Below are 16,304 nucleotides of genomic sequence, written 5' to 3' on the forward strand. Positions count from 1 at the left end.
ACGTGTTCTAGCGATACTTTTGCGTTCTTCAACATGTTTTGCCGCGGTGAAGCAGTTATTCTTTCATTCATTCACATATGTACTTTTTTCTTTATTTCTTTTATTCATTCAATTATGATTCAGGCTCTTAATTCTTACTATAATTCATTCATTCATTGTAAAAGTCCGACTGATACAATAAACTGGCTGAAGTTCTGTTAAACACAACTGTATTTGCGCTGGGAACGAGCCAACCCACTGTGTGCGCTGGAACAAGACGAGGCACACGTTAATTACTACAAACGGTAAAGAAAGCAAGCGAGTGACCTATCCCTGGTGTAAATTATCCCTGGTGAGAAAGATAATTTTTTCGAGCTGAAATTTTCACTATTAACATCAAGACATTCGTTTTTGGGAGATTTTAAATATATTCCTCACTGATGAGGGATATAGGTGCAGAAGTTTTTGAGCACATTTGCTGAAAGCAATATAAACACCATTCTCTTCCCACAGAGGTTGTCATATCTTCCTACGTAACCTCTGTTCTAATACGACCCTTTCATGGTACGAGTGTTCAAGACTCGTGATTGGAGGCAATCAGATTTAGTAGTGCAATCAGCGACCTTGTTTCAAAAGTGATCGTTCGCAAGATCTCGGTAATTTCCGGATGCATCGTGAAAACTAGAACCTCTTCCCGAGCGCGATACTCAAATGTTTCTTCTAGACAGAACTCAGTCATGTCATATTTGTTTCTCCACATTGCTTGCATTTGTCAAGTTGAATCTAGGTCGATGTAACACGTGTCCTGACTGGACAGAAAAAAAGGGAAATAAATCTGCTGCCATGTTTTGCCGCTAGGGGATTTTATAAGAACCTCGAATTATGGCCGTATTAGAACAGAGGTTCGTAGAAAGATATGGCAAGTAACCTCTGTGGGAAGAGAATGTATAAACACTGGTATTGTGTTCTCATACAGTACTAATTATAAACATGGAATACTAGTAGTTGTGATGGACATTTTTATCGGGTTTGCAGCGGGTTTTGCTCTTGAGAGAGTGAGTGAAAGAGATGGGTAATACTCCGCTTTTAACAATATCCCAGCAATACCACAGAGGGGAACGCCAGAAATGGAGGACGCGGAGGACGTCGCGAACGATTGAACCACTAGCCTCGCATACGATGTATTTGAATAATAGCGAGGTGACAGTTCGAAGGGTTAGTACCCGTCCATGATCTAGCTGAACATCAAACAGTCATTTCTGCAGTTAATATTTAAAATACTTCATGAACACAAAACAACTACACATTGTCCAAAAATATACATGATATTTTAGACGTTCGTTCAATGACGACCGGGTAGTAACACTCGTACAAATGAAAGGAAGGGATATGCATCGCTCTTCCGACTTCCGACTGTGATTTCATATGATCTGATACAACTACACGATAGAGGAAGTCACTCCAAAGGCAGTAACTTTACATTAGTTGATTATATGCATGTGGGAGGAGAGCTGTCAGGAAATAATGTTTCTTTGCAGAATCAGATAAAACAATCACCAACAGTACGCATGCACTGTGTGAGTTTAGTGAGTTGAATGAGTGAGTGAGTTTAGTTTTAGCAATGTTACATTTTAGCAATGCTATTGCAGGGGTCACTATTAATGGGCTTCACACAGTGTGTCCATGTTGGGAATCGAACTCTGATCTTCTGCGTGACGCCTGAAGACTATAACCACGGGCCCACCTCAACGTCTCCACCGCGGGTGACCCCTCACTAGTCAACATATTCCGGAGCGAAAATTTCGGACAACTCCCAGTACTGCCTTTTTTAAAAGTACATGCACTTGAATTTATACGCTAGTGCTTTGCGAAAGGAGGCCCAGTACTTTTGGTCTGCAAATGGCGCCATATAACTATTTTGGTGATGATGATGATGATGATGATGATGATGATGATGATGATGATGATGATGATTCACTAATGTGAGTTCTAAATGTCATTTGGTGTTGATCTAGACTGGCCTTCATTCTCATTCAATTGTTAATATACGTTGTTTAAGAGTAAGACTACATGCACGCTCCGTCCCAAATCGATAAGTGCCCGTCTTGATTGCCACCTTACTTGATAAGCGTTTTGTTCTAACATGTCTAGAGAGGGATGTAAACATTACCCGAAGATAACGAGATAAGGAAAACTGTTAGGTTATTTAGTAATTTCTGCATATCATGTCTCATGAAGTAAAGTAATGTTTGTGCTGCATGTTTCATATCCTCGATATCTGCAAGGTATACGTTCTCCACCATCAAGTGGAAATACATCGGAACGTAGACCCGGGAGATATCGAGGATGTATATTTTATTGCATGTTTGCAATCCAAGTGTATATCACCATTATCAATCAATGCATTTTAACATATATACTGCTTGTGATTTACACTATCACTAACTCAACCTACATTACGACAGGGATACTCTATAACTCTATATAGGCTCCCTGATTACGACTTGAATTTCCGACATAATCGCGCGATTTTAAAAATGCTCGTTCTTCACACACAAACATTAATCAGCAAATTCTGTGTATTCAATGTATTTGCACCACCAGGGGCTAAATAATTTTGTTGGTATACACGTGGAGGATTGCTAGCTAATTCGAGGGGAATAATCGCTACGCGATCTACCTGCCGTCATGCATGTGGGGATGCGGTTACACCGTACGTTGTGCGTCCATGTTATCCCTTATGTTTTCACTCGGTATATTTAGCATAGACAAACACAGGTTATTTTATGTCAAAGCTTTTTCGTACTTATAAAGACCGTGTGTTGACACACCCAGGCTGTCGGCTTTCAGGTTACTCGGCTGACTGTAAAATTGCTGGCGATTAGGTGCCTGCCTATAGAAATAAGGGTGTGAGTTCGAACTGCTGATGGGACTCAATTCAATGAAAGTACTATCTGTACTTGACTGAGAAAGTGTTATCCCAAATGTAACGTGTTAAATCATATCCTACTTCTGCTTATTCGTGCCAGATGTTGTGTAATGTTCACCATAATACTGAATAAATGTAAGAGAACTGGAATGATTGTCGTATGTGGGAAAAATATCTTTGAGTTTCATTTGGTTATCATTTTAAAGCATTCAGTTTTCCTGTTTTCTTGATAGTATGACCTATATACATATTATATATACATATGAATAAACATAATGTCATACAGTCACTGTTCTAACAACAGATACTCCACAGTTAGAATATCAGTACGCCGTAATATTGCCGAACGAGTGAGACGTGAGTACTGTTTCACGGGCAATAATCTCGATGTGCACCGCCTCCATCCGGGCTATTCTGTACAGAGAACGCCATTTTGGGACGAGGAGTGTTCGTCGGCTGTGTAAATTTCTGTTGTTTTTCACTTTTGATTTGGTCAGTGACACAATGGGTCGGAAGAAGAAGAAGCAGAGTAAACCGTGGTGTTGGTATCCTTCTTGTGTCTGTTGCGGAAATGGAACTATTTTGAAAGGTTTGAATTGGGTTATGTTCCAATAAATTTTGGCTGGCAAAGGATCTGGTCATGGAATGAGATCTAGAACTAAATTGTGAAATAATGAAGCCTCAGTTCATGTGCACAAAAGACACATAGTCTGTTGAAATCTTATTTGCATTCTTGTTACTCAAGAGACGTTTTTGATTTTCATTTGTGAATGTTTTGTTATTATAAATTGGTAATGAATATTTTGGTCGTTCTACAGATTTAAAAGAAATGATTAAATTTATTTTTGAAAAACGCTTGAAAATATCTTAAAGCAATACGGAAATGAATGAACAATTAATTTGATTAGGGTTATGGTTAGTTGCTGTCCAGTCTCCTAATATGTGTATCTGTACTGTAGAGTTCAGATAAGAAAGGTTGGATATATTGTGGATGACAGTGACAACGATGTTACTGACTTTTTATGATAATTGTGTTTGGTAAGAGTTCGGCCTGTAACAACTGCTTGAAATGTCAAAGTGTATATTGATGTTGTAATGTAAAACACTTGAGGGAAATGTAAACCCGATACTAAAGAAACTAATTGAATGTCTATATAAAATTTGAACTTTATGAAATGTTAAAAAAACCCATCTATTCTCAGACAGATTGATAGAAAAATAATCTTGGGCTTTCAGGGTGGAAATCTTTACCTTCTGTCCTCACGGAAATCTATGTTTTAGGAGACAGCTTATGTGTTTGGACCACCTGTTTTGGGGAGTTTTACGGTGAGACTTGTGCTTGTGTCCCCCTTAAATTTTAAAGATCACATATTGTAGGGCGGTACAAATACATAAATCATTTCTTGACATCGTTGTAAATGAAATCCGATCATTGAAACTAATAATTTCGACATTAAATTACCATAGATAAACTTTTTTTTGACCACAGTGCACAATTCTCTGCCACAAAAGAAATTTAGACCAATCAGAGGGGCGTGCCCCCGTGTCGTAGTGTGCGGTAGACCTGTGTGGGTTGCGGTAGTATTTACGTACATTTCCGGGGGTAGATTATCTGGTTTATAGGTTTTTCTAAACCTGTAATCGTGACGATTGTTTTGAAAAATGAAAGATCTATTTCACAGTCTACTGCCATGTTATCTTCTAACCTGCTTTGCTTATTTTTCGAGATACATCTGGTTTTCATTGACAATTCTGTTGATATCACTGGTTGTCATAGTGGTTATAAATTGTTCTTGTAGTTCTGTTTAAAAGCGGTGTCATGCGAATTCTTTTTGCTCATGTTTCACAAACATGTAGCTATGAGTAGGAACTAGTTTTGATCTTATAACTTGATGAAAACAAACCATAATCTAACTGATTCTCAAATCAGCTTCAGACCGTGATGAAATTACCACCATCATCATCATCATTGTCATCATCACCAAAATATTTTTGTGTACAGCTAACTGAAAATCCTTCCTCCTATGACCTCACTGCTGTGCGACTAACGGGATCTGGGGTCAGGATTGCTGACTTGGTTGACACATGTCATAGGTTCCCATTTGCACAGATTGATGCTCATATTGTTGATCACTGGATTGTCTGGTCCAGACTCGATTATTTACAGACTGCCGCCATATAGCTGGAATATTGGTGAATGTGGCGTAAAACTAAACTCACTCACACACTCTTTGGTGGGATTTTGGTGATGAGTCCTCTGGAATGGGAAGTTGCCCTTTCTTCTATGTTTCTAAGTTGAACCGGATATGGGGATACTGCTTGTTGCTTTGTTGTAGTAGGATTGATGGGTCATGATCTGGGGAAAATATCAACTTTCCTTTATCAGCAGACAGATTTGATGTGTGAATCACTAATGGCTTGCCCATTCTAAAAACAATATTTGTAAGCTTCAGGTAAACTAGAGTTATGCCAGTTTGCTGCTGCTTCCAGTTGCTACTGCTTCCTCCAGTCATTACAAGTATCTTTTTTTTTTTTCATTCACACCGTCATGTTGTCATCATTAATCCAAGTTGATGTATATGAGTTTGATCTGTGCTGTAGTACTTCACTTGTGCTAGACAACAGTGTTAGAATCATAATGTTGCATAACAGTAATGAAGATTTTGTCATCCATGAAGTATTCAACCTGTCTTGTCAGCTTAGAAATACCAATCAAACAGATCACATACTTATCTTTACCTTTGAATATATTAGCCAGGAAGTCTTAAACTAACACACTCAGGTACTAGGTCTTTTGTGTGTGTTGCTGAGAGCTGTGTTGGCTTACCGCAGTCAGTAATGACTCTTGGCTGTAGCCTGGATGAAACTTAAAATAATAACATTTATTTTGTCCAACCAAATATTGATCAAGTAATCAGTGTTGGACAGAATTGAAACGCTAACTTCACAATTTGCAGATTACAATGCTCATCCTTTGTAATCTCTTAGAACAAGTAATGAAGCCACACAATCTGATATCCAGAAACATAATAATTGGTAGTTACAGTGGGGCAGTTTATTGGCAATGGTATGCTTTTAGGTGTACTCAGTGGCTCGGACCTGTGTTGGCTTGTTAGATGAAGCACTGCAAAGCACACTCGTATGGTATTTGTGGATGTGTTCTTGTTTGGACTATCAGAGATGAAGTAGGTTGTTTGGGTTTGTTAATTATAACTTTAATAAATATGAAAAACTTTGTCAGGTTTGCATTATTAGTCAATGATTTTGCTTTGGACTCATGGAATTGAATAAATTCTGACATCAGAAAATAAACATTTTACATGGATTTGAAATGAAAACAATAGTGTTGATTGTGGAACACTAAGAAAACAAATGCACTTGCACAGATTTTTGTTTTTCTGTGTCCATTGTTTTATGCCGCAGTAGGCAAATTTCACTGGCATGATGATGGTCTGTAAATAATTGAGCCAGAAATAACAGTGACTGACATGAGCATTGATCAAATCAATCTATACAATGACAGTGAGCCTTACCACCTGATCTTGTTTTTCGCAAGTAAGGGTTGCTTAAGACCAATTCAGTTTAGATTTTCTCATGTCTTCCGTATTGTACTTTGTAGCTTCCATGATACATATATGGTCCTTAAGTCATTATCACAGGTACTGCAACAGGGAGTTTGATGATGAAAAGATTCTGATTCAGCATCAAAAGGCAAAGCATTTCAAATGTCACATCTGTCATAAAAAGCTCTACACAGGACCAGGTCTGTCCATCCACTGTATGCAGGTAAGCTCAAGCCCAGTCATTGTTGAGTAGTATTTCAATCCCTTGTACACTGGGCCATTTGATCTGAAAGGTTGCTGTGATACTGATCAAACAGAATAACTGACAGTAGTACGTAAAATGTGTAGATAATACAATACCAGTTTAATCTTGGTTATTATCACAAAAAATCTGTTTTCACCCAAAATATAAATGTTATGAAAAGCCTAGAAATCAGTCTAAAGAGACTGCCATGTATTGATGCATTATATTTTTACACGTCTCTCTGTCTCTCTCTCATAATATTTGTTCTATACTTTTGATGGCTTTAAAGTCTTTAAAGTTGTATTTAAGACAATCGCGATCCAAATACTTCCAGAATATGATGTTTGTAGTGTGATCTTGAAGTGGAAGTGGTGTGATCTTGCAGCCAAAGTGGAAGACTCCAACCTGTCCACCCACATTGACACAAACAGGAAACAACAGATCTAACAAACTGATATTGTCGGTAGCTCCATGTTGAACTGTACATGTTTGATGGGTTTTAGGTACACAAGGAAAAAGTTGACAAAGTTCCCAATGCATTGCCTGGGAGGAACAACATAGAGATTGAGATTTATGGAATGGAAGGGATTCCTGAAGAAGATGTGAAAGAACATGAGAGAAATAAGTCGGGCAAACAAGGTATTCAAGTAGCAACATGGCTAGAAATACGTATAGCACATCTTAGAGAATTGATTCATTTCTAACTGAAGACTTTTCAGTGATGTAATAGATTAAAATGTGACTGTTGTGATGAAAGTTTCAGAAAATATTTTTACTGGAAATCATGTGACATGTTTTGCATATAGTGAAATGATCCATTTCTCTATCAGCTATTTATCGTTGTCATGCCATTTATTTTCAGCTGGTCTGAAGGATGATGATGAGGACAGTGTTCCTGCTGCACCTCCACAGTTCAACAACATGGTTGGTCCAGGTCCCAGTATGCCATATGGACCCCCAGGGATGCCTCCACCTGGACCAATGGGACCTATGGGTCCAATGGGACCAATGGGACCTATGGGACCAATGGGACCAATGCCCCCAATGGGTAAATGTTAATAAATTATCTATGGTATTATGTTAGTTATACTGGTGGTAAAGAATGGTGAACATGCCATTACCATTATTGCCTGTGTAAATGTGGCATGAGAAACAGATGCTTAAAATGTTGCCTTATTACAGTATAATTTGCTTTTACATTGGAAACAATAACTGTAGATACTTTGTAACTATGAAAAATTTGATCACTGAAAAAGCTAACACTTACAATTCACAAACCTTTACAAGGTGTGGGTGATATTTATGGAAAATGATTTGATGAGAAACATTTTGTATTATTTCAGGGCCAATGGGACATATGGGGTAAGTTATTATTGAGGTTGACAAACAAGGACAAGCTGTCATTAATTCATCCTTAAGTTGTAAAATTCTGTCCATTCTGTACGCAGAGGTTTTTCGTCACAGGATTCAAGATTATGCCCATAGCTCTGGTTGTCCAGTGGTCAAATCTAAGTCTATGTGACACTTGTTTCAGAATGCCCCCTAACATGCCTCCAGGAATGGGCCCGAATATGGGACCCCGAGGACCAATGGGAATGCCTCCTCGGATGTCTCAAGCAGGCCCGTCTCAAATAGGGCCTACAAAACCATTGTTTCCAGCAGCTGCCCAGGTATGTCCCTGGTATCTGTAGTCAAATGACTTGTTCAGTGTTAGGTCTGGGGTCACGTTCCCTGGCTATATCAGGTTTCCAAATCAATCCAAGTGGATTGAATCTATATAAGTCACAAATTAAAATGATTTTGGGGGGCATCAAGAAGACAGTGTGTTCACAGTTTTGATGCCAATGTCCATTTTTGCATGAGGAAACTGTAGATGTTGTCATAATTATTTCTGTTACCTTCATTGTTTGTCTGGATTTGCTATAGTTGGAATTCCTATTTCTTTATTTTTCTTGCTTGCAAATAAGAATTTTTTTTCTTCCAGTCTTCTATTATGAAATACATGTATTCTTAAGACTTTCTTCTGTTTGCTCCAGTCGAAGCCTTCCACTACGTCAAGTAGTTTAGGACCACAGTCATCCAACATGGGCACAATGAAACCTACATTCCCTGCTGCAGCAACGTCAGGCAATGCCAGTCTTTCAAGTGCTACTATCACTGGGGCTCCTATGATTAAAAAACCAGAGTCTAGCTCAGGTTTGACTTCTAGGTTAATGCACCCAGATGAGGATATATCTCTGGTAAGTATTTCCATACAGCAACTAATGTCCTTGATCCTGGCCACAGGTTAGTGAAAAGTTCTAGACAGCTTACCGATATTTCTATTCATGTCTTTTTCTATTAGTATTCAGTAGTATTCACATTACTACTGACTTCTGAACCCAGTCTTGTATGACCTGATAATTTGTTAGAACACCATCTTGTGTTTTGAACTTTATACAACTTTGGGAATTCCTGTACTGATGTTACTCCATCATATCCATGCAAGATGGTTGACCAAACAGATTGGCTAACACTGACAAAAATGGGCATGGATTGTGTCTCTTGTGATTGACATTACAAAATGATAGAAACATGGAGGAAATGTCATCTTCAGAGAGGCAAACCTCAAAAATATGTTCATGTTTTGTTTTGTTTATATTTTGGTATTTAAGTTATGAGGTATTTGTCAACCAAAATTGTAATCTCTTTATAGGAGGAGAGACGGGCCAATGCCCCAAAGTACAAGCGAGGGGGAATGAGCGTGTCCCTGTCTGGTTCCATACCCCCTCCTATACAGCCACCTATTATGGCTGGTGGGGGCATGATGCAAGCAGGTGGGTAGATTTTATGTCCACTCTACTTTTCTTGTTTTATTGTTCTAAATAACCATAAATTATATTTCCCAAATACAAATATTGGAAGAAATTTTATGATTTCTTACCTTGATGAAATAGTCTCAATGTCTTATGTATATTTATAATATGAATTTAACTACATCTACATCAGTACAAAGCTAAAAGTAAGAATCAATGAAAAATACATTCATTTTACAAGATTGTTAGTTTAAAAACTAGGATGATGCCTTGCGTTGTTGCTCATATGTCATCCCTTTCTTTTGAAGGAAATGGGGCCAGTGCCAGAATAAGGACAGGTGAGTAGATTGAAGATAACTGCTCATGAATGATATGTTTAAACATGTGTAACCATCACCAGTACTATATAAAATAAAACATGATTAATAAATTCTAAAGAGACATCTGCTAGCTATGTTTTTGCATGGATAACAATTCCATTTGCAGATAAGTGAACTTATGTAATGTTACTTAAAGATCATAGCAACAACACTCACACCAAATAGCTCTGTACTAGTACTGATGCAGCTTTTTGTAAGCCTCTCTTCATAAAAAAGAAGATTCTGCAGAAACTAATAACAATAACAAGAACAAAATATCCACAAATCACATACATGTCCAGTCAGTATTTTTAAATGCTGGCCATACATGATCTTCTGATAGTGATAAAAACAAACTAAGGATAACTATGCATGCTTTACATTTTTCATCACATAGCCAATGAGTGTGAGGTGAGTACAACATCTGTGTTAATGTTGGTTAACATGCTTTTGTTACAACAGTAACTTACCCTAGTATAATCTTCTTTCCAGGACCAATGATGGGCAACTCTCCAATGGGGGGCAGCAATGGCGGCAACTTCAACATGGGCGGGTACCAGGGAGGTAGTGGCAGTATGATGCAGCAGCCTCAACACATGGCTCAGGGTGGGCGGTACTGACTACTGTGGGATGGGGCCTAGGCCTCAGTATTGTTTTAATTATCTTCATAACTCATTGTTCATGTAAAATATCATGTATTCATAATGTGACACTGCCATGCCAGAGTGACACTGCGAGAGGTAGGTCCTGACCTGAATGTCAAGCTAGACTAAGTACTCTCCCGGTAAGTCACATTGTTTCATGTACAAATGGATTTTTTTTTACTATTGTCCGTCTCTTGATCCACGAGTACTTGACAGGTTTGTAATTGTAAAAAAAAAAAGGAATGTGAATAAAATTTGTATTTAAATGGCTTGTGTTTGACCATTTTAGCGCTAGTGCTAAGTTCCAGAAATGGATTTATCTGCACAAACTGGTTAGTACAATTTAACTTTCGTAGCTTTCTTGATGTTCTTAGGTAATAATTTATGAACATTTAAAAATAATTCACATTACAAATCAGTTTCACCAAAAGTCCATATTTGTTCCTCATTAGAAATTTCCTTAATTTTGGTCCAAAGTGCAAGTTAAGTTTTCTTGATGTAATAAGTTGTTGCTTCATTGCTGTCAGAAAGGTTGACTATTGAAGCTGGGTTCTGACCAGGAAAGAGGTTAGTTCACTGTGCTGGTGTGTGTCAGTGATACTTAAGTTGCATTAAAACTTCTTTTTGCATGTCTGCTACTAGCACCATCTTGAATTTTGTAGAACTCAAATTAACCCTGTGTATGTTATCTGTACTAAGAATGGAGACTACCGTCAGTGCTCAAGGCAAGTGAAACATCACAGCGACAGATTTTGCTGTTGGGCTTTATTTGGCCCCCAACTGCGGTTGGTGATGTGTATATATTCTTTCAGAATTGGTAGTACTAGGGCTCTTGAAAATGGATCACTAGCAGGCAAGTGGTCACAGCAATACTTTGCTGTTGGGCTAATATTTTTAAGGCCCCCAACTATTTTGTTGGTGACAAATATTTTCTATTTCATTCATTGAAAACAAATTACATAGCAGAGTTTTATTATGCACATTTATCTTAATTCAGAAATTTTGAATATTTCAACATTCATTTTCTAAGCTTTAAAAGATGTAACTGCTGCATGTTTCAAGTAGACTGCTAGTGCAGATTGAAATCGTATTTTAGAATTTTGTACAGGAAATCTATGATTCATTATTCAGGTGTAAGACAAGTTTTTTAAGTGCCACAAAATGTTTTTTAAAGTTCTGACAACATTAATTTGTTCAGCATTACTCTTTCAAGTCTTTCAATGAGATGTTTGGCTTCATTTTGTTTGAATCTGGTGCCTAGATCTTTCGTTTAAATTGGGTGACGAGATCTTGTCAAATTATTGCTTTATTCTTGATATATAGTCACAGCAGTCATAGCTGTTGGGCTTTCATGGCCCCCAACAATTTGTTGGCGACTTCTGTGCTTTGTTGATCACTGTCTTCTAAGTCTCATCCTAGGGTTAAGCCGAAGAACCTCTAGGCTTCAAGGTAACGCTTCCAGGTATATTTTGAAGACAGCTGTTAAATAGTTCCACTAGACAAGCAAGGACCAGAATCAAAATATATAGACATGGTGAGTACCTCAGCGGTAGGTACTGCACTAATATTTTGAATAGTTGCAGTTATTTAATAAGCACACATACATCCACCATTCCTTAAATGAATGATCATCGTAACAATTTACGGTTCCTTTTCTTTCACCTTAACTCCAGTCTGAAAAGTAAGGTCAGTTCAAGCCACCTTAGATACAGCTAGAAATCTATTTATGCACTCCATGAACAAGGGAGGGAAAACATAGCAATATGTGTGAGAACTTTCATCAGTGTGTGACAATATGGCCACAGTCATGGAGAGATTCATGAATAGACATCATGACAAATACTCTGGCTCTGTGAGAACATGAGGATCTCTGTGAGCCAGTGGAGGGAGCCCAGAATGGATTCACCGTGTGAGTTCAATTTCTTGATCTCGGTATGGGATCAAGTTGAGTCAGGAGACGAGGGGTGAAGCAAACTGTTAATTAATATTGGTCTGACACTCAAAGGACAATGTGAAGTGTTAAGGGAAATCATCTGGATGTGGAGTGACCTGCCTTTGAAGTAACCAGAGCCATTGGAGAGAAATGAAGACCTCAAGTCTTATTTCGAGGAAGTCACTTCAGTAGACATAATCAGGCTCTAGGTTCTGAGAGTCAAATTGCATGATCTCTTAAGGATTTATTATGAGAAGATACATATGTTAACTATCAGGGCCATGTATTTTGAAAGCGTAATGTTTACAGTAAACTCAAGAAATGTTTACAGTAGATGGATGAAATATTTTAGATATTACATCCTTTCTCATTCTCATAAAACAGGTTACTTGTCATATCTTCCTATGAACCTCTGTTCCAATACAGCCACATTTCCTGGTTCTCGAAAAATCCCCTAATGGCAAAAAAACACGTCATGAATTATCATCCTCTTTTCTATCCCATCAGAACACTTGTGACAGTAACGTAGATTCAACTTGACTATAGTGCAAGCAGGTACATGTATGCGTATGTATAGATATGCCATAAATATTCCTCTTCTGCCTGGAACTCGTGTTCATGTGACATGCAAGCCATTTAATGGCTAGCTTGTCCATTGTCAGTGAAGGTGATGGAGACTCGATTGATACCCCATTACATGACTGAATTTTGTCTAGAAGGAACGTTTGCATGTTGTGAAGGGGAAGAGGTTCTAGTTTTCCTGAAGCATATGGAAATTACCAAGGCCTTTCAAATGATCACTTTTGAAACAATGTCATTGATTGCACAACTAAATTGCAACCAGTGACGAATCCTGAACACTTGCACCATGAAAGAGACGTATTAGAACAGAGGCTCATAGGATTGTAAGACAAATGACATGTGGAGAGAATGATCTTTTCTGTAAAGGGAGGTTTTGAGTGACCTTCGGTCAAGGTCACTAGATGGTATTTTGAGACATCTGCTGCAATGTATACAGATCAAACCTGTTTGTATGATGTTTGGAAGAGCTTTTGTGTTCACTGAGGAATAAGGAAATATTATTGATTGAAATTCAGGGTCCATTATGAAGCTTGAAGTTCAGAAAGCCTCAATTGGGAATAAAGAAGAGGCAATGAGCATGTTTTCCAAACTTCATGTTGCATGTGTCAGATAAAGGATGAGCAATGATTTTGGATGGTGTCAGCTGTCTTTTCAGTTACTATACATCAAAGCAGTTATTCACCCAATTCAGAGCAAATGTTTTGTGGGCATTGAGGAAAAGGTAGAGTGGGACTGATGAGTGTTTGCTGCCAATACCTCTCATTTAATCACAGTGAATCCTTGTTTTGACAAGTTACTATACACCTGGAAATTAATCAAGCAACACCCCAATTTTTTCTATTGGAGCAACTTTGAAGTGTTCTGACAATCAAAATATGCCGGGTTGATATAGTTTGACACTTTTTTATTCAACAGACGATCTCTGACAAACAACTTAAAGGGAAAAAGTATCAAGACTTTGCTTTATTGCAACGAAATCCAAATTCTTAAAACTGTCTTAAATTCATGAAAAAATGGACACAATTTACTATTCATCCACAGACGTTGTTGTCAGGTGTATTAACACAAATGTCACATGGAAAGAAAGAACAGTCATCTGAGAGTCTGCACACCGACTTTCATCAATATCTAGTGTGTCCTCCCTGCGCACGCACCACCGATTCCAGACGCCTCCTCATTCCTTGGATGAGTCTCCGGATCTGATTCTGGGGGATCCTGTTCCACTCCTCATGCAGGGCAGCCGTCAATTCGTTGAGATTATGGACTGGTGGGTCTCTCTGCCTCACACGACGGCCAATAAAGTCCCACAAATGTTCAATGGGGTTGAGGTCAGGGCTCATGGCAGGCCATGGAATTCTGTCAGTTGCATTTTGCCGCAAAAAATCATTTACAGCATGCGCCCTGTGAGGTCTAGCATTGTCGTCCATAAATATGGGTCTCGTTGCCAGAGGATGGTTCTCAAAATGAGGTACCACAGCCCTGTCAAGAACCTCCTGTTGGTAACGAACACCGTTAAGGTTGCCACGGATGGTAATGATATCCAACTTGCAGTTCATGGAAATGCACCCCCATACCATAACGGAACCTCCCCCAAAGGCCACAGTCTCCTGGATGTTCCGTGGAGCCATTGCTGTGTTCCTCTGCCTCCAGACCCGAGTACGACCGTCCACCATGTGCAGCAAGAACCGGCTCTCATCTGAGAAATGGACCTTCCTCCAAGAGGCAATGTTCCAGTGCAAACGGTCATTACACCAGGCCAGTCGGGCTGCCTTATGGGCTGGAGACAGTCTGGGTCGCTTGATTGGCCTCCTTACCCGGTATCCTGCAGCTTTCAGACGATTCCGAACAGTCCTGTTCGAGATGGGTCTCCCTGGAAGCCACTCCTGTCTCAACCGAGAGCTCGAGTCGAAGGACCTGCGCCGTACAAGTCTCAGTAAAGCTCTGTCCTCCCGGACTGTGGTCTTCCTGGGTCTTCCTGGTCTAGGCAGGTCTTTAACTTCATTAGTGGCCCGGTATTTTTTCAAAAGTTTTGAAATTATGGAATGATGTCGTCCGATTTGAGTCCCGATTTGTCTTAGAGACATACCAGCATTCCTCATGCCGATTATTTGCCAACGAGTGGCCTCTGATAATTTCCTACGTGCCATGACATTGAAATGAATGAAAAACCGAATGCAATCGACAACCTGCGCTTGTAAACACCCCAGGGAAAAAGTGCATTTTTCGAAAGTTGAGGTTAAAGCAATGCACGTGCGCTGTGCAAGCTTCACGCGCGTCATATCAACCCATGAAAAGCTCATGCTGTATGTCAATACATCAAAATTGAATAATCAATCATCAAAATTACTTCGTTAAACTTTGTTAAGTTTTTATGTGTCTTTGAATTTGGTGTTGCTTAATTAATTTCCATATGTATACATTATCTGAAGTCTTAAATCAATAGGGCCTTGGAAGTTGGCAGAACACATTTATGTAGTAATATGATGTGACTTGTGTATTTATAGGTTATGACAAAAAACAGTTCCTGTGTAGGAGAGTTGAATCATATATGTATATGTTTTACCTGAATTCATTGTGAATATGTTTAATAATTCAACTTTATGAAGGTTATCATATTCAGAGAATTTCAGTATTCCTACAATTGTCCATCCAATAAATTGTTATTCATCTAGAAATGTTTTCTCATGTCATGCAAACATTGTTATTTTTAAGTCAGAAATGTTGGAATAAAAAATTTGCCCATCAATTTTTTAAAATTATAACTTGTGGAACAGAACTGAAGAGCAGAGAGGCAGGTTCCTCACATACTGTCGGAATCAGAAAACAACAAAATAGGCAAAACTATAAAAAAAATATATGACTAGCTGCTGAAAATTAAAGATCAGACTGTAAATCGCAATTATGTCGTTGAGTCAGGTATGATAACAGATGGTCAACTCGCCTGTCATGAAATGCATGTGCTGCCAACTGGCACAAGGGCCCATCTCAAAGATATTTTTGCTTTAATCAATGTGAGTGAGTGAGTGAGTGAGTCTCGTCTATTGATTAACAAAGTATATAGGTAGCATGACCACCCAAAGATTGATAGGAATGGATATTACTTGAAAATTGTTATGACGTCTACTTCCACACTTTAATTCACACAAGGGATTTCCTATATTAGCTGAAATCTAAATCCCAGGGACCGACCCCAACCATTCTCTGTACACGTCCTGGATTAGCTTTTGAGATGACCCCTCTTACCTGTTTCTTTCTATAGTGACAGTGAGACTCAAT

The 16,304-nt window shown here is 38.6% G+C and overlaps 1 protein-coding gene across 1 annotated transcript; it reads left to right on the forward strand.

Annotated features, from left to right (window-relative positions):
• Positions 1-3,295: 3,295 nt before the first annotated feature.
• LOC137285182 (BUB3-interacting and GLEBS motif-containing protein ZNF207-like) lies at positions 3,296-15,774 on the forward strand. The gene is made up of 10 exons (XM_067817424.1): positions 3,296-3,453; positions 6,568-6,694; positions 7,219-7,354; positions 7,578-7,763; positions 8,059-8,077; positions 8,250-8,385; positions 8,752-8,955; positions 9,411-9,531; positions 9,819-9,848; positions 10,362-15,774. Exons 1-10 carry the CDS (start codon positions 3,296-3,298, stop codon positions 10,487-10,489), a joined length of 1,245 nt encoding a protein of 414 aa, XP_067673525.1. The 3' UTR covers positions 10,490-15,774.
• Positions 15,775-16,304: the final 530 nt, after the last annotated feature.

The sequence above is a fragment of the Haliotis asinina genome, chromosome 5 (assembly GCF_037392515.1).
Source record: "Haliotis asinina isolate JCU_RB_2024 chromosome 5, JCU_Hal_asi_v2, whole genome shotgun sequence".
NCBI lineage: Eukaryota > Metazoa > Mollusca > Gastropoda > Lepetellida > Haliotidae > Haliotis > Haliotis asinina.

Coding starts and splice junctions, on each gene's coding strand:
- LOC137285182 (XM_067817424.1), top strand. CDS start 3,296: ATGTGCACCGCCTCCATCCGGGCTATTCTGTACAGAGAACGCCATTTT. Junction 8,386..8,751: donor TGTTTCCAGCAGCTGCCCAG/GTATGTCCCTGG, acceptor TGTTTGCTCCAG/TCGAAGCCTTCCACTACGTC. Junction 9,849..10,361: donor CAGTGCCAGAATAAGGACAG/GTGAGTAGATTG, acceptor TCTTCTTTCCAG/GACCAATGATGGGCAACTCT.